This window comes from Corythoichthys intestinalis, chromosome 6 (genome assembly GCF_030265065.1).
Source record: "Corythoichthys intestinalis isolate RoL2023-P3 chromosome 6, ASM3026506v1, whole genome shotgun sequence".
In the NCBI taxonomy this organism is placed as follows: Eukaryota; Metazoa; Chordata; class Actinopteri; order Syngnathiformes; family Syngnathidae; genus Corythoichthys; species Corythoichthys intestinalis.
In genome coordinates this window covers 2,330,441-2,349,973 of record NC_080400.1, presented here as the reverse complement: position 1 = coordinate 2,349,973, position 19,533 = coordinate 2,330,441, and the positions used below count along the sequence as shown (strand labels likewise).

The 19,533-nt window shown below is 36.5% G+C and overlaps 1 protein-coding gene across 3 annotated transcripts in view; it reads right to left on the bottom strand.

Annotated features, from left to right (window-relative positions):
* zgc:162698 (Transmembrane protein 87A-like) overlaps positions 1-19,533 on the bottom strand; it is a 33,258-nt gene that overhangs the window by 4,744 nt on the left and 8,981 nt on the right. For all 3 annotated transcript variants that reach the window (XM_057839053.1, XM_057839052.1, XM_057839051.1), the window contains exons 9-16: positions 18,018-18,201; positions 8,383-8,482; positions 8,226-8,319; positions 8,090-8,167; positions 4,538-4,646; positions 4,411-4,469; positions 4,239-4,342; positions 69-151 (exon numbers count right to left, since the gene is read on the bottom strand). In XM_057839053.1, the coding sequence (XP_057695036.1) occupies positions 69-151; positions 4,239-4,342; positions 4,411-4,469; positions 4,538-4,646; positions 8,090-8,167; positions 8,226-8,319; positions 8,383-8,482; positions 18,018-18,201 (811 nt within the window). The remainder of the gene's footprint in view (positions 1-68; positions 152-4,238; positions 4,343-4,410; positions 4,470-4,537; positions 4,647-8,089; positions 8,168-8,225; positions 8,320-8,382; positions 8,483-18,017; positions 18,202-19,533) is intronic.

Genomic DNA, 19,533 nt, shown 5'->3' with positions numbered 1-19,533 from the left:
AAAAACAGCAGCACAGTTGCATTATGTTTTGCTCGGCGGTAAGCGACGAGACGAGCTAGACGTCTGACCGAAAGCTTCGTTCACCATCAGCTCCTCCTCCTCTTCCTCTTCGTCGCTGTCCTCTTCATCCACCAGAGGCCGGAACGCGTACCTGCAACACATCGGTGGGAAAATTGACAAAGGAGCCTCCGTTCAACCTTAGTGACGCTTCCCCATAAATAAATACGAAAAAAAAAAAGTGAACATTCTCATTATTTCAAAAAAATATACCGTAATTTCCCGAATATAAGGCGCACCCGTGTATAATGCGCACGCCAAATTTACTTGTAAAATCTAGGGGAAATTATTGAACCCGTTTATAACGCGCACCCTAATTTTAGCACCAATAAATAGAAGAATATAAGAAAACAGAGCTCGTGTACAGATACAGAAATGTCATTTTACTGACTGCTATGCTTGTGCTGTGTTTCACCATATTCAGAGGCTCCGATTCGATTATAAAACGATTATTGATGCAGCCCCCTGCTTTTTTTTTTTTTTTTTTAATGTTTTGTACATTAGTTCCAAAATTGTTCAAAAATCCTCTCAGGCTAAACCAAACTACTATATCAGTATCAAGTTAACATATAACAGTTGACAAATATACAAAAATAACAGTAAATAAAAAATTCCAGTCCCCATTCTGTACCAGCAGCTTTAAACTACCGTCATTTCTGGACTATAATGCGCACCTGACTACAAGCCGCCACCCACCAAATTCGACACGAAAACGGCATTTGGTCATAGATAAGCCGCAGTGGACTATAAGCTGCAGTTGTCCTCATTGTATTATGGGATATTTACTCCAAAAGATATTAACTGGTAACACTTCATTTGACAATGGCATCATAAGACTGTCATGAGACAAATGAACCACCATTAAGCTTTGAACCAATTGGGTGCAAAGCCTTATTGTTTCTAAAAGCTTCATCTGGCCATCGGTGCTCCCTTGGGGGAGACAGTCAACCTCTGCTGCCACCTGCTTTCAACACTGTTGTCATCCAACATTCCTCCTAGCATGCATTGCGGCGCTACAGATGTAAATAACAATCATGTTCTGTGCTAATTATTACTTCAGTTACTGTTCCAGTTGTTTCATTAATTGCTAGTTATGGTATTTGGTAACATTTTCTTGGCCATAACACTGTCATTTGACAGTCATAATTATTACATTACAACGTCATAAGCATTAATGAATGCTTATAATAGAGGTCGGTTAGTAAGTGCTGCTGCCTTTTAGTGGGTAAATGAGGAGCAGCATTTCGTGTGTAAGCTATTTCATATGCTGGTTGCAGTACTGCTGACCAATTGTGTGCGGGCCAGATGTTATTGATTTTATGACAGAGGCTGGGGGCCGGATGAAATTTGACCACGGGCCGCATTTGGTCCCCGGGCCGGATTTGGACATGTCTGGTCTTGACACTCGGTGATACATGCTGCATGGTGTTTTTGAATCGAAACAAGGTAAGTGCACAATAATATCTCGTTAAAGTCATGGCGTCTGTAATTCTGCTCTCGCGTGCTCTCACCTCCAGATAGGGTTTGCTGTAGAGCTGAAACGAATACTCGAGCAACTCGAGTAACTCGAGTTTAAAAACTGATCCGAGTAATTTTATTCACCTCGAGTAATCGTTTATTTTGACAGCTCTAAGCATCACGTTTCGCTCGGACTACTTTTAATGCGGGACAACGCGCTGACGTCACGTGCGTAGAGGAAGAAGCAATAAAAAAATATAAAAAACATTTCCGCAGCCGACAGCCGCTCCAAACTACGCCGATGTTGCTAAAAACTAGCCCGCAAGATGTTAAGTTGGTAGCAGGTAGCATCTGAGGAGTCTCATAGAGATCACATGTATGTTGAACTAGATGCAATGTGATAGACTCGGCCGCGTCTGGGCAGCGTTAATAAACAGCGGCCATCTTAAAGCAGTAGAGCGCTAAGCGCTAATAAAGAGCGCTAAACGCTAAAAAATAAGATTAACGTTACAGTCTGAGTCACTAGCTCACGTAACGTTAGCCCTGCGGAGGGCTAGGTTTCTATTAATTATGACCACTTTCGATGCGTGGCTAACGTGTCTTACATACAGGCTTTAACATAACATAGCTTTGTGGAGTGATAAGGGTGTAAAATAAAAACTCAATAATGCTAACTATCAATTTTAGCTTAGTAGTCATTGCTGGATAAAACACCAAGTAGCACTGGTCCCTAATGTGCTCCAATACAGCCTGTATCATACATTTATCTTGGACACTGCAAAAACACAAAATCCTATCAGGACTTACAGTTTAGAGTAGCGTAAAACTTAACTAGAACTCAAAAATGGCTTGACACAAATAGAAATTCAATTGAAACAGGTGGGGAAAAAATCCTAACTTTTAAGTGATGTGTGTTATCAAGCGTAATGGCATTTTTAGGAATAAATATATACATTTTTTAATAAGATGTAAAGGTTTTTTGAGTGAAAGCAGTGAATTTGTCTTTTTTTTAATTCTAGTTACATCTGAGATGCAATTGTTGGCTGTTTTAAAACAATATACATCGAAAATAAAGACATTGATTGACTGAAAATGGTTCAAGTTTAGATGAAATGTCTTGTTTTCTCATGTAAATTTATAATTGCTCTTCACCTAAAAATATATTTGTTTTATCCGATTACTCGATTAATCGATAGAATTTTCAGTCGATTACTCGATTACTAAAATATTTTATAGCTGCAGCTAGGCATGTGCCGGTATGAGATTTTGACGGTACGATAACCGTGAGCAAAAATACCGCGGTATCACGGTATTGCAATTATAGCTCCAAAATTTTGAGATGTATGGGTTTAAAAAAAAAAACAAAAAAACTTTTTTTCCATTGAACAGGTTTTTTTTTCAGAACATATTTGCAAATTGGAACATGAATATAACGTGAAAATAAATTAATGTGAAAATAAATAAATTAACAAAAAATAACAAATATTTTATATAAAATTAAAATAAATAGAACCTAGACTATACCCACAGCCAGAGCTCAAGTTGCTCAATAATAGAGCAAGAACAAAATAATTGCTATAAAAAAGTAAGAACACTTCGAAATAAAATTAAAAATATATACTGTATGACTTTTTTTGAGGGGGAGAAGCTGAAGTTTCGCCATTTTCAGCCACTGTGTCAACTCTCTTCTACATGATGTCAGGCCTTTGTGTTTAAAAGAACAAAGAATTCATAAGTTAATAAGTTAGTTAAAAATGTATAAGTTAGTTTTATAAGTTAGTTAAAATGTAAATACTGTTGAGGTTTCAAGGTTTCATCTAAAACAAAAAGTGAGGAGTGAGACCTCCTTTCGCAATTAGCGATCTTTGACGCGATCCTTTTTTTTTTCTCCCCCCTTCATTCAAGCTTGTTTCTCACTCAGCGAGGCTAACATTCGTCTTTGTAAGTTTTAGATAGTTTGTATATTGAATTTGAAAGGAAAATGTATGTTTTGTTTTTGGCGACCTTTTTCATGGTGCTACTGCTATCCTGTTGAACCTACTCACATGTGGAAAAATACAATTGTATAACGTTTTAAATGTATTCATTTGTATATTTCACCACGATTTGAGAGCTCAATAAATTGAAGAAAAGTACGCCTTCTGTTTGGAGGGTGTGTTTTTGGGTTTGCTGGCTGTTGAATAGCGTCACTGACACTCACGGCAACAAACGGGAAGGGTGAGCGCTGCAGCACCAAGCCACTTCGGCTGCATTTTGGCACATGAAAAATAGCGAATACCGTACTAAGGTATGACGGAAAATTTTAGTGGTTTTGAAACCGCGACGTTTTCACACCACGGTAAACCGTGAAAGCGGTAACCGGCACATGTCTAGCTGCAGCCCTAGTTTGCTGTTTAAGAAACTTTATTTAAAAAAAAATAAAAATGCCTTCCAGTTCAAAATGTTTTTCCCCCAGAAAATTGAGATTTCAAACTTTCCAATGATGTATCACATCGCATATCTGACAATTTTGAAATTTGGCCAAATTGGGGGTCTCAGAGCCGAACTTCAAATCACCTGAGTGTTTTCCGCCATATTATTTTTATTTGCGAATGACGTGAATGACAAAAACATGCAGCCTTTTGAACATTTGAAATTGTATGGTTATCCTGTTGGTAATGAAAGGGGATCTTATTCTTTTTTTACCCAAAAATAAACAAAATGCCAAAGAAACAAGGGCCCACCTCTGATTATTGGCCGACGGTCGCCATAGGAACATGATGACCAACAGGATGGCGGAGAACAGGAAACGCCAGAAAGCGTCATCGATCCAAAGCTCGCGCCAGTCCTCCAAACACACGCACTGAAAATCAGCTATTTTGTTTTTTGGTAAGTAAAAACAAATCCAACACTTACAGATTGACATTTGGCCATCTTGAAAGTCTTTGTAGTCCAAACGATGAAAATGACAGACGCTACAAACACACGCGCAAGTCAGTTGACATCCGATCCGTTCAGAGCGGGGACGATTGAAGGTACGCACCGATGACGGCCAAGATGAGCGTGTTGGTGAAGTGCCTGTAGAGCGAGAGCTTGACCAGGTTGCGGCGGAGGCGGAGAAGCTTCATGGTCTGAGCCAGACTCACGAAGATGTGGCGGCAAGTCAAGGATGTTCAATTTGGTTGGGATTGAGCGCTCGGGCTTCAGTGCCAGTGACGGCGATAGACATCCAATCCGGTCCAATCAATGTGTTCGATATGTTCTTCATTTCAGCATTGACTTATTTCACCAATCGTTTCTAAATCTACATCATTTAAATGGAAAAATACAGTGGGGCAAATAAGTATTTAGTCAACCACCAATTGTGCAAGTTCTCCTACTTGAAAAGATTAGAGAGGCCTGTAATTGTTAAAATGGGTAAAAAAGCAGTTTCTGCTCTTGCACCCCTCTGTGAAAGAAACGGCTGTATTTTAAGCCAAAACAACTGTGTTTGATAGAACAATATGTCTATATGCTGCAATAGAAGATTCATGGTGTATTAAGCCCCCAAACTATTTTTAATTTGTCCGTTTTACCCTGAAAACCACAGTTTACAGACGTCGCGCAACCGCTTTTGTTTCAACCCAACCATAAAACCAAGGTAATTATATTTTATTATTCAAAATGTGCCATTTTTAGCTTAGAATTATTAATTGATGTCATATATTTCGTTTCGTAAGAAAAAAAAAAAAAATTCTCTCGCATATTTGAAACTTTTAAAATTACGTCAAAATGAAAAAATGGCTTCTGCAAAAAAGTCACGGATATCTACCTCATAACTATCGCTTAACTGTTTTTTTTTTTTTTTTTGTAACTGTCGCATTTTCTCCGATATGTTAGACCCTTGTTATATGACCATGTTTCACCCATAAAATCATTTTAGAATACATAATACAAATTTAATCAATAACATTAGTAATAAAACAATATTTCAACAACTATTTTGATTATATTTTTTTTATTATTCATTTAGATTTAAATTTTTGTTTTAAATGTAATGAAATCAATAACTGAGTCGTTAAAAGTTAGTTTCGCTCAAATTTTTTCTAGAAATTTAAATGTATTATTATTTCTTTATTTATTATTGATTTTAAGTATTTTATTTAGATTTATATATTTATTTCAACATTGCATTTTAATGTTCATTTTAATTAAAAAAAAAAAAAAAAGAAGAATCCCCATTTTTATGAAATAAAAGTATCTCAAATTAAAAGCTATCATTTTAGTATTCATTTCTATATTTGTCTTAAATTATGAACTAAAATTTGGATGATTTAGTTCAACATTTAATTGGATATTAATAGATTACTTTTTTTTTTTTTTTTTTAATTTACTTCAACATTATATCCATTTTTATGAAGTAAATATCTCAAATTAAAAGCTATCATTTTAGTATTTATTTCTATATTTGTTTTGATTTATGAATTAAAATTTGGATGATTTATTTCAGCATTTAATTGGATATTAACAGATTAATTTCTATTTTAAAAATAACATTATTTCCATTATTAAGTTGAAAAAAAAAATATATATATATATAATTTTTTTGGATGATTTATTTCAACATTTAACTGGATATTAATAGATTACTTTTTTTTTAAATTTTCTTCAACATTATATCCATTTTTATGAAGTAAATATCTAAAATTAAAAGCTATCATTTTAGTATTTATTTCTATATTTGTTTTGATTTATGAATTAAAATTTGGATGATTTATTTCAGCATTTAATTGGATATTAACAGATTAATTTCTATTTTAAAAATAACATTATTTCCATTATTAAGTTGAAAAAAAATATATATATATATATAATTTTTTTTGGATGATTTATTTCAGCATTTAATTGGATATTAACAGATTAATTTCTATTTTAAAAATAACATTACTTCCATTATTAAGTTGGAAAAAAATATATATATACATTTTTTGGATGATTTATTTCAACATTTAACTGGATATTAATAGATTACTTTTTTTTTTTTTTTTTAATTTACTTCAACATTATATCCATTTTTATGAAGTAAATATCTAAAATTAAAAGCTATCACTTTAGTATTTATTTCTACATTTCTTTTAATTTACGAATTAAAATTTGGATGATTTATTTCAGCATTTAATTGGATATTAACAGATTAATTTCTATTTTAAAAATATTTTAACATTATTTCCATTATTAAGTTGAAATATATATATATGTATATATATATATATATATACACACATAATTTATTTCTTGAATTAAGAGTCATTAAAAGCTACTACCGTAATTTCCCGAATATAAGGCGCACCCGTGTATAATGCGCACCCCAAATTTACTTGTAAAATCTAGGGAAAATTATTGTACCCGTTTATAACGCGCACCCTAATTTTAGCACCAATAAACAGAAGAATACAAGAAAACAGAACTCGTGTACAGTTACAGAAATGTCATTTTACTGACTGGTGAAACACAGCACAAGCATAGCACATTGGTTGTTCAAAACATTACCATAAACTGACAATATTTACGGTAGTAATATGATTTGACAACTTCTCCATCTTACCAGAATCTAGGAGAAAACAAAACAGATGTGACTTTTCTTTTAAAGGCTGCTGTATAACTTGCTCGTTTCATCATGATGAATAAATGTTTCTTCCATGGATTGATCAGGTAAAATGAAAGTGAGAACGTTTAAGTCGGAAATCCGTGAGAGCTCATCGCTGTCGACACGACAGTAACAATAGGAACTATTGTTATTTGGGTTTGAGTTTCCCGAGGGACAGATATAGTTGACGGACACAGGAAGTCTGTGTGCTTACGTTTGTTATGGTCCGAGTTGCGGAGCTGCAATAAATGTTGACTCAAATGAGTTCAAGAAACTAAATTCTGTGCTTTATGAAGAGTGAAAAAATCAGAATTTAACACAGATTAAATCGTTCGGCTGATCAGAGCGAAGTATTACTGAAACAAAATGGTGACGTCACATACCGTAATGGTCGGCAACGTGTCGCCGCATACGTTTCTTCAACACAACCGTGTCAATAAAAAAAATCGGTTTATATATATATATATATATATATATATATATATATATATATATATATTTCTGTCTCCATCCATGTACCCGTTTATAATGTGCACCCTGATTTTACAAGTTGATTTTGGGGGAAAAAAGTGCGCGTTATATTCGGGAAATTACGGTATTTCAGTATCTTAATTCATGAATTAAAATTTGGATGATTTATTTCAACATTTAGATTTTTCATATATTTGTTTGAATTCTTCTTGACTTCAACATTAGTATTTCTTTATTATATCTATTTAAAAAAAACAAAACACATTATATCAATTTTTAAATGAGTCACTAATTATGCCATTGCTGCAATATTATATTTATACAGTATAGTAATATATTACAATCTTATAATCTACAATTTTACTTATAGGTTTCTATTGTTCAATTTCGATCTATTTGTTCATTCAATTATAAGTACAGTAACTTTTTATTTTGAAGACATATCTGGAAATTGGCGCTTTTGGCTCCCCCCAGTGGCTGCGAAGCAACAAAGGATATCCAGCAGATGACACAGGAGTCGGTGAAGGCTAACACCACGTCGCACAAAAACAAACTTCCGGCGTCACTGCTTCTGTCCTGAAAGCAGACGTCTTGTCAGAATGCGCGCCTAGCTAGCTAACACGCGCTAACTTACGCCGTTGACTCGCAGGACGCCTTCAATGGTGGAGAACAACAGGTAGAGCAGACCGACGGCAACCACGCGGTGGAGCAGCGCTCCCAGCCGTGGCCTGACGGACATATTTGCGTCGTGACCAAACACGCGGGAGGCGGGCCGGGCTCGAAGCACTCACTTGACGATGCCGTATCCCAGACTGGCGATGATGACCAGCACCCGCGCCAGCGTCCTCTTCACGGCCGACAGAAGCTCGGCGAACACCGCCGCCCCCTGGACTGGAGGGAGGACAACTGGCAATTGAATGTGTTCTTTCTCTGGCCAAGATGCACCCCTCCTACATATTAAGTTTACATACATAATAAGCCTACACGGAAAGCGTAAAATGGCAAGCGTAAACGGCTAACACCAATAAAGGCTACAATTCAAAGCCAAGTAAATGGCCGTCAGTCACGGTTAGCGCAAGTGGCTAACACGCAAAAAGAGGTCAGAAATGAGACCACAAATGCAACAAGCTGTGGTAAAAAAAAGCGCTAATGATGCCTACCTAGCAAGCGTAGAACGGTTAGCTTAAGCGGCTATCACGCAACAAGAGGCCACAATTCAAAGCCAAGTGAGCTGCCGCCAGTCACATTTACCACAAGCGGCTAACATGAGCTAACGCTGCCTACACAGCATGTGTAAGACGGTTAGTGTAAACAGCTAACACACAACAAGAGACCACATTTCAAAGACACGTGAGCGGCAGTAATCCACAGTTAGCGCCTAAGCTGCTAACACGCAATAAAAGGTCATAAAATCAAAGCAAAGTGAGCGGTAGCGAAACACGGTTAGCGTATATGGCTAACATGCAAAAAGAACTACAGGTGCGACAAGCTGAGGGAAGGAAGCACTAACGCTGCCTACAAAGTAAGCATCAAATTGTTAGCGTAAGCGGGTAAAAAACCACATTTCCAAGCCAAGTGAGTATCAGTAATCCACAGTTAGCGCAAGCAGCTAACACACAATAAGGGGCCACAAATCAAAGAAAAGTGAGAGGCATCAATACACAATTAGCATATAATACGGCTAACACAAAATAAGAGACCGAAAGCACAACAGCTGAGGAAAGGAAGCGCTAACACTGCCAACATAGTCGGCAAAAAACAGCATAAATGGCTAAAACGCGACAAAAGGTCAATACTAAAGCTCGGCTGATACGGGTTTTTTTCAGAATCGGCCATCAGCCAATATATAGCCAATATAATGTATTAGGATAACTTATGTTCACTGTTTGTGTTATCTTTCTTTCTTATGAAAAGGTCAACTGATAATTGGCCAATATGTGTCTTTTTTCTCTCCAAGATTGGCCGATATCAGCAGATACATAAACCAATATAATAGCATAACTGTTATGCTCACTGTTTGGGTGATGATCTCTCTTATAAAGGTCCACCGATATGTTGACTGACCAATATCGGGCCGATATATGGATGGATTTTCAAGATCGGCAGATATGAGCCAATATAATAGGACAACTGTAATGTTCACTGTTTGGATGATTAGTTTTCTAATAAAGGTCAACAGATATATCGGCCATCTGTAATATCGGGCCGATATGTGGAGTTTTTTCCCCCCCCAAGATCGGCAAATATACTACATATCAGCTGACCGATATATTGGGCCAATATGTGGATTTTTTTTTTCTTCCCAAGATCAGCCGTTATTAGTCAATATAATAGGATAATTTATGTTCACTCTTTGGATGATTATTTTATTATTTTCAATCCATGACCGATATGTGGATTTTTTTTTTCTTTGTAAGATTGGCAGTTATCAGTCGATATATGACTGATTTAATAGCATAATGCTTATGTTCACCGTTTAGACTATTATCTTTCTTATAAAGGTCAAACTATATATATCAGCCGGCCCAAAAAACGGGCCGATACGTGGATTTCCCCCCTCCCCCAAACTCGTCAAATATCAGCCAATACACATAATAACATAAATGTTATGTTAACTGTTTGGGTTATGATCTTTTTTTTTTTATTTTTTATAAAAGGTCGACCGATATATTGACCGATAGCAGGGCCCCCCCCCAGGATTGATAAATCTAAATTCAAGACTTTTTAGACCTTTTTTTTTAACCCTTTAACACCGAACGTGTCGGCAGCGACGCGTTTACCCATGTCGTCTTTGAAGCTTCGTCACGCTGTAATTACGTCACCCACGTGCCGCTGGTTGGTCTCATTTGAAAGTACGGAAGTTGATGTCCACACCAGTTTTTATTTGAAGTCAATCGACCAAGAAAAACGGGAGATATTGTCATTTGAGTTTTATAGTTTTATTGCACTAATAAATATGCATTAAAACGCTGCATGGACCATGTATCTATCTCCATATTTCCATCATTTCTTGTCCTTTTTCAAAACCAAAAGAAGCACAAAAGACTACATATCCCAAGAGTCGTTGTGATGTCAAGAAGGACGAACCGAATGTGGACATTTGTTGAAAAAAAAAATTAAATGCATTTCCGAGCGAGGCGCCAACTAAGGAAAAGGAGGCATGCTGAAGCAAACAACGGCCAGTTTGAGCGAGCGACTTTGAAACGTGCAGAATGAATCTAAAACTAAATTTAGCGCAAGCTAATGCATTATTTCATTAACTCGAGGAAGAAGATGAGCCGTATTTGCCGTTGTTTTCCTGGGATGAGTCGGCGTTTCTACGAGTAGAAGTGACAGGCTGACAGCAGCGCGCAAACAGGACGGAGTAGGCTGTGTGACGCAGCTCCGTGACCTGTTCATGCAGAAGCTTTATTGAGTTCGCAAAAAAAAAAAAAAAAAAACTTTATTGAGTCGTATGCCAGAAAAATTTGAATTGAACTGAACTACTTGTCAATATTTTTTTAAATACTTTTTTTCAATGTTATATACATTTTTCTTCAAGAAAATTTTATAAAGATGAGTGTTCGAGAAGCTTGGTTGCATGTACGTAAATACTTTAGATAAGGTGATGGGTATAATACCTAACTTCACAAAGAGATATCCTCCAAACCCTTTTTGTGTTAGATGATTTTTTTTTTTTTCTCACTATTTTGCACTGTATATAACCCGTTTTGACCATAGTATGTGTAAAGGCCAAAAGCGCCTATGAACATACTTGCTGTTTGTGTTGAATTGTCAGACATAAAACTATTCAATCTTATTTTTTTCTATTGAATGTTTATCCTAACAAGTAGAATAAATATTATCAAGCTTCAAAACGTTTGGTCGAGCATGTTTGGTTGTCAATGGGACATCAACATTACAAATTTTGAAAACATATTTTGGGATTTTTTTGTCTTTTTGGGTCCAAAATGTGGATTATAATTGGTCAGTGAAGAAAGCAACAGTTTGGACATGAAGTTCAAGGTGTCCTTAAAAAAGGGACCCAACTTGGCCATTGTGAACAATTTTTTCTTTGAAATATAAAGGCAACATCAAATGCATGCAAATTCGGCCACAATAGGCTTAGGTGTTAAAGGGTTAATGCCATTTAAACTGAAAATTTATACTTTTCTCGCACCCATTATTTTGATAATATTTAATCATATTAAAAAAACAAAGCACTGAACATCAAATTTAACCTCAATTACTAAGTGCGTTTGACAAAAGAATGCACATTTATTGAAGATACAATTAAAACAAAAAGTTTTGTGCCACAGACCGGCCCTCTTTATGTCATGACCTACCTTATTAAAATATTGTAATAATAATCGTGCCGTCAAGCGATTCATTTTTTAAAATCGTGACTAATTGCATGCTGTCAATGGTAAACTTTTTTAAAATGCATAAATTATATATTTCAATTTCTAAATACAGTGGTACCTCTACATACGAATTTAATTCGTTCCAGGACCTTGTTTGTAAGTCGAAATGGTCGTATGTCGAGCAGGATTTTCCCATAGGAATACATTATAATTCCATTAATTCGTTCCAAAGCCTAAAAACATACACTAAATTCTTAATAAATACTGCTGGCACTGTTACAAATGACAATTAAACATAGAAAAACAAATAAGATATAAATAAATAATTCAGAATAATATAATAATAATAAGAAGAATTAATAATTATTCCTGTAAATAATGTAACGAATCGGATTCTAATATGGCGGACACTTTTTACTGTCCCTGAACGCACCGCGAAGCTGACGTCTCAGTGAGATAGGTCGGTGCGGTAGAGATAATACTTTCGTTTTCTTGAGAGCAGTCAACTGCTTAAGACAATGGGCGTTTTGTGTTGGATAAGTTCTTAAATAAATGATAAAAACGTGACGAAGCTGGCGATTTCCTTGGCAATGTTACCACAATAATAATTGTCACCTTAACTTATAAATAGTGGCGAACGGTGGTCGGAAGAGGACCATGGAGCTGTATTGTTGAGCCAGTTCAGGGACGCGCACCCCAAGCTCATATTTTTCTATAACTTGCATCTTCATTTCAAAGGTAAGCATCACTTTTTTCCTTGTTTCTCCAACTGTATCAACTTTTTTTGAAAACTGTGTTGATTTCTCACACAAGAAAATCCACCGTGCGTTCGTTTGCAGTGCTGTCATGTCGTCGTATTTCGAGCAACTCGTCGGATGTAGAAACAAATGGCGGCTCAAATTTTACGTCGGATGTCGAAAAGTTCGTGTGTCGAAGTGATCGTATGTAGAGGTACCACTGTACACCTATTAGCACAGGAGTTCATCAAATTTAAGCCTCATTAGAAACAAGAAAAGAGTTTTCCTTTACACTTGTAAAGATGAATCAAATATGAATTTTCCCCAAATAACTTATAAAAAGGGTTTTGTGTGAAGTTACCATTTTATTTTTGAGGTACTAGCTATAATTTTATCTTATATTAGACTGACTTTTCAAAGAATGAGGAACCTTTTGCAGGTGTTTTGAATTACACATGTGGCAAGTGTGTACAAAACTGAAGCTTTTCATCATTTTTTTTGGGTTTGTGGTACATGCAAATTGACATACTCAATTTTGTTGGTTTAATCTACCAAAATAAAACAACTTTTACCTGATATTCAAAATTTTGGGGGCGCACTGTATATAGGTTTCAATAAATAAAAAAATAATGTAATATATCATTACTTATGAGTGTTTTCATTAGGAGTGGGAACCTCAGGGCACCTCACGATACGATACGATTCGCGATACAAGGCTCACGATAACGATTGTATCACGATACAGCAATTATCGATATATTGGTCAGAAATTGGATACATGACATTCTACGATACAACTGTTGAAACGAAAAAAAAAAAAGTCATTTATTAAACAGTGACACCTTTTCTGTGCAACATTGCTGTTAAATAAAAATCTACTGCAAATTGTGCCCCTGCACATATAGAGGAAACCAACCACGACCACTGATGTCGCTTGGAGAGATCATGATGAATGGCACCCTTAATTTCTTTAAAGTTTTAAATCTTTAAAAAAATAAATAAATAAAAAGTGCCGTAGGTGTCAGCAGTTGAGCTTGGAGTGGGGCAATGATAAAATTGGTGGGTCTTTTCTTCGTTTATGAACTTTGTTGCTTGGTTTGAGCACTTCCGCTATCTGCTTCAGCATTTAAGATGTCAGACTTGCTCAGTCACAGTCTTCCTCACCTTAAAAACAACAAAATAAAACAAAAAATATTAGCTACTTCATAGCGTTTGAGTTGAAATCCTGATTTTTTTTTGTGTTGGAAGTATTGAATTAAAAAAAATATGAATTGAATGTATAGAAATTAAAAATTCAATAATTACCTATTTTTAATATGTAGGCTACATTAATTATCATGCACATCACTTTATATATCTTGGAACCTATTCAAACCATTTGTATAGCTTATTGTATCAAAATGACAGTAATAACAGTTTGTGTAGTAAACTAGATGGAAATTGGTTCTCAAATAAATCGGTAAATTCATGTGGGCTTGTTCGATATTCATTTTCATCCAGTTTAGGGTCCTGGTTTATTTTATATCATTCAACACCAAATGTCATTAAAATAATACATGTAAATTAAAAAGTAAATTACATTGCAAAACTTTCTTACCTCAAGTGATGAAAGCGAAGCTCACAAACTCCAGTGTCCACTACGTCACCAGCTCCCAGTGAAACTTATTTTTCTTAGACAATTCTTGCATACAGCAAAGTCCTTGTTCACCTTACTTCCTTTCTTGTTGGTGTAAAATCTAAAGTGTGTCCCCATGTGTGATTTGTAGCAATATTTTTCTCATTTTTTCCTCCACCGTTCTCACGGAGCTTTTTTATTTTTTCAACCCACTTGGAGTTCCTCTAGACAACTTGTGCGCACTTTACCCTCACCGCCACTCCCGAGCGTCCCTAGTGGACCGCCAAGGAATTGCTCAACAAACATTGAGCAGTTTACAGCATCCATACTCCATTGTATAGCCAATATGTTAAATAAAAGTATCGATTCTTGGCGGGAGCATATCGATAACCCATCATGTTGCAAAATATTGCGATATATCGCTGTATCGAGATATTGTCACACTCTTAGTTTTCATATTATTCATGACATAAAATTACCGCAATTAAATGTGAAAGATTGAATGATTGATTGAAAGAATAATTGAACTCACGGCCGTCTCCCAATGCACTTATACAGTTCAGACACCTGTGTATTTCAGGGTAGTTCACACTCATCAATCCACCTGTTTTGCCTCAGAACGTGGATTTCACCCCAATCCTCTGTCTTTGTGCCCAAAAATAGTGCCTGGAGCCTCCATAGTGGAAGTTTTAGTGGTGCTCCGCAGGGCTAATGTTACGTGAACTAGAGACAGTAACGTTAATCTTATTTATTAGCGCTTAGCGCTCTACTGCTTTAAGATGGCGGCTGTTTACTAACGCTGCCCAGACGCGGCCGAGTCTGTCAATATCCATCTAGTTCAACATACATGTGATCTCTATGAGACTCATCAGACGCTACCTGCTACCAACGTAACATCGTGCGGGCTCGTATTTAGCAACGTCGGCGTTGCTTGTAGCGGCTGTCGACTGCAGTTTTTTTTTTTTTTTTTTTGCTTCTTCCTCTACGCACGTGATATCAGCGCGTTGTCCCGCATTAAAAGTAGTCCGAGCAAAACGTGATGCTTAGAGCTGTCAAAATAAACGATTACTCGGGGTGAATAAAATTACTCAGATCAATTTTTAAACTCGAGTTACTCGAGTATTCGTTTCAGCTCTAGTTCAGACACATGTGTATTTCAGGATAGTTCACGCTCATCAGTCCACCTCAGAGTGCAATGTTTTGGGTTAAAATGCCCAACTTATGTTTTGCCTGAGAACGTGGATTTCACCCCAATGCTCCGTCTTTGTGCCCAAAAATAGTGCCCGGAGCCTCCATGGCGGAAGTTTTAGTGGTGCTCTCATGAAAAATATTTCATTCTGCATGTTCATTTACGGTTTATCGCTGTACTTTTATCCAAACATGCTAAAAAACAACGATAATGGGTCGCGCCAACAGTCAGACGGGTTCACGCTCGTCATGCTGCCTCAACGTGCCCCATTTCAGCCATTAAAACCCAAAATTAAGTTTTTCCAGAATCAAGTCAACAGGATGATAGCATGATACTCTTTCCCAGAGGCAGAGCTGGCGGCATTGGAGACTGCGAGGGAGCCTGTTGCGGGGTATCGAATTTCAAAGTACGGAATGCTAGAAGGGCCGCAATTGATCATGCAAAGCGGGGTTTGCTTGATGCCGTTAGTAAATAGTTCAACTGAAAGCTTCGTTAAAAATGTGTATTACGACCGGCCCAAAGGTCGGGCCGGCCCACCGGGAACTGTCCCGGTTCTCCCGATTAGCCACTCCGGGCCTGGTACTGTGCGATTGCCTGCTGTTGTGATGTTCATGCTAACGGCGCGCACGCACGAGATGCAGTGCATCGTAAAAATTCTACGCGTCATCTTCGTTATGGATTAAAAAAAAACAAAAAACTTCGTCACGGATATGATTTAGGTTGCGCTGAGATGTTCTTGAAAATTAAAACCACGGTGAAAAAATTCCAGACTTACGACAGCTAATTTAATACTTTTAATAATGGAAAACTAAATTCAATGCCTTTTTAATACTTTTAATAACTCTCGGGTACCCTGGATAGATCGGGCCGATATATATATATTAAAATTTTTTCAAGATCAGCCCATATCATCCAATATGTTAGATGATCATTTATGTTCACTGTTTGGCTGATTATCTTTCTTATAAAAGCCGATATATCGGGCCGATATCTGGATTCCACCCTCCAAGATCGGCAGGTATCAGCCAATACATAACCGATATAGAAGCATAACTGTTATTGGTTTTTGTATGATGATAGTTTTTTTTTTTTTTTTAAATAAAAGGTCGACCGATATATTGTCTGACCGATATATCGGGCTCATTATTGGATTCCCCCCAAACGTCAACCAATATCAGTAATAGGATAATTTATGTTCACTGTATGGATGATTATCTTATAAAGGTCAATCCATGACCGATATATGGATTTTTTTTTGTTTTTTAACTGAAATCTGCGGGTATCAGTCGATATTTAACTGATATAATAACTGTTATGTTCACTGTTTGGGCGATTATTTTTCTTATAAAAATCAACTGTTATACCGACTTGCCGATTAATCTGTCCGATATGTTGATTCCACGCCCCCCAAAATGGGCAATTATCAGCCAATACTTAACCGATATAATAGCATAACTTAGGTCAACTGTTTGGGTTATGATGGTTTTTTTATTTGTTTATTTATTTTTTTTTATAAAAGGTCGACCGATATATTGGCTGACCAATATATCGGGCCGATATTTTTTATAAGATCAGCCGATATCATGCAATATATTAGGATCATTTATGTTCACTGTTTGGCTGATTATTTTTCTTAAAAAGGCCGATATATTGGCAGATATCAGCCAATACATAACCGATATAATAGCATAACACATATATCGGCCCGATATTTGGATTTTTTTTTTTTTTTTTTTTTTTTTTTTTTTTAAATCAGCAGATATCAGTAATTCAATAATTTATGTTCAATGTTTGGATGACTATCTTATAATGTTCAATCCATGACCGATATTGGGATTTTTTATTTTATTTTAATATCCACAGATATCAGCCGATACATAACCGATGCAATCGCATAACTGTTATGTTCACTGTTTGGGCGATTATCTTTCTTAAAAAGGTCAACCTATATATATAGGCTGGCCGATATATCGGGCCGATATGTGGCTATTTTTTTCCAAGATCGGCAAATACCAGCCAATACAAAACTGACATAACAGTTAACTTAAATAACTTATGTTTACTGTTTGGGTGATGATTTTTTTTTTTTTTTTTTTTTAAACGTCGACCGATATATTGGTTGACCGATATATCGGCTGATATTTGGATTTTTTCCCCCAAGTCCAGCCGATATTCACCAATATGATAACTTATGTTCACTGTTTGGATGATTATCTTATAAAGGTCACTCCATGACCGATATGTGGATTTTTTTTTTTTTTTGTAAGTTAGTCATTTTCCCTATAAAGATATGTTGGAGAACCGATATATTGGGCTGATTTATGGCCAGTGATACAAAAGTAAGTTCATTCATTTTCCGAGCCGCTTATCTATGAAATAAATTTAAACTACTGAATATACTGTATATATTTCTTCAAATTTCAGCTTACCAAATTGCTATAATCGGCTGAATTTTTTCAATCGGTATTGGCCTTTCAAAATCCCAAATCTCAACCTCTACTAATTTGTACATCGTGAGTAGCCTGTAGTGAGGTACGCCTACCCGAAAATCCGTGGTATCGAATGCTCTGAAACTCGCCGTAGTAAACGGCCTTCTCCAGCATCCCCAGGAAGATGACGCCTCCGATCCAGAACTGGATCCTGAGCAGGTCCCTCCAGTAGCACGCCGACAGGATGAGCCACAAGAGCGCCAGCAGCACGTACACCACGCACATCCCCATGTAGAACTGAACGGCGGGAGGGAGAGAGGAAATGCTTAGCTAACAGGTCAAACAATTTCTTTTCCTGTCAGACCTCCCACTTCAAAAGGATTGGACGTCTAGCACTGTCAGTGGCAGCTAACGACTTATCTTGGTCATGAATCTCCATTCCGTTACTTTATATCCAAGTGAGTATCCAGTAATTCAGTTTCATGAAAAGAGCAAATTACTTCCTGTTGATTTAGAGTCACTCTGAGTCATTCCCTTTTCAGTAACCCAAAATCAACAGGAAGTGACCCTGAAATGCCTCAAAATCAACAGAAAGTGACCCATTTAACAGTCCTGTCCAGTTCATTTGAGGGTATTTACAGGTTACCGCCTGTTGATTTTGAGTCACTTCCTTTTAAGTCAGCCAAACCAAAATCAACAGGAAGTGACCTGTATATGTCCCAAAATCAACAGGAAGTTACAAGTAAAACCAAAAATCAACACGAAGTTACAAACAAATGCCCAAAAATCAACAACAAATGGTGTGAAATTCCCCATTTTAGGGTAAATTTAAGGTTATTTTAATGAAGTGACCCTGAAATGCCCCAAAATCGACAGGAAGTGACCCATTTACAGGTCCTGTCAGTTTCATTTTAGGGTATTTAAAAGTTACTTCCTGCTGATTTAGAGTCACTTCCTTTGCAGTAACCCAAAATCAACAGGAAGTGACCCAATGTCTACAGGAAGTGACCCTGAAATGCACCCCAAATTATCAGGAAGTGACACCATATCTATAGGAAGTGATCCAGAAATGTCACTATATCAACAGGAAGTGACCCATTTACAGGTCCTTTCCAGTTCATTTAAGGGCATTTTCAGGTTACTTCCTGTTGATTTTGAGTCACTTCTTTTTCACCGTAACCCCAAATCAACAGGTAGTGACCTGTAAATGCAACCAAAATCAACAGGAAGTGACTCGTAATTGCCCCAAAAGCAAAAGGAAGTGTCCAAAAATCAACAAGAAATGACCTCAAATGCCCAATTTTAGGGAAATTACAGGTTACTTCCTGTTGATTTCAAGTCATTTCCCTATCCGTAATCTAAAATTAAAAGAATGTGACCCGTAAATGCCTCAAAACAACAGGAAGTGACCCATTTACAGGTCCTTTCCGGTTCATTTTAGACAATTTCAGGTTACTTCCTGTTGATTTTGAGTCACTTCTTTTTCACCGTAACCCAAAATCAACAGGTAGTGACCTGTAAATGCAACCAAAATCAACAGGAAGTGACTCGTAATTGCCCCAAAAGCAAAAGGAAGTGTCCAAAAATCAACAAGAAATGACCTCAAATGCCCAATTTTAGGGAAATTAC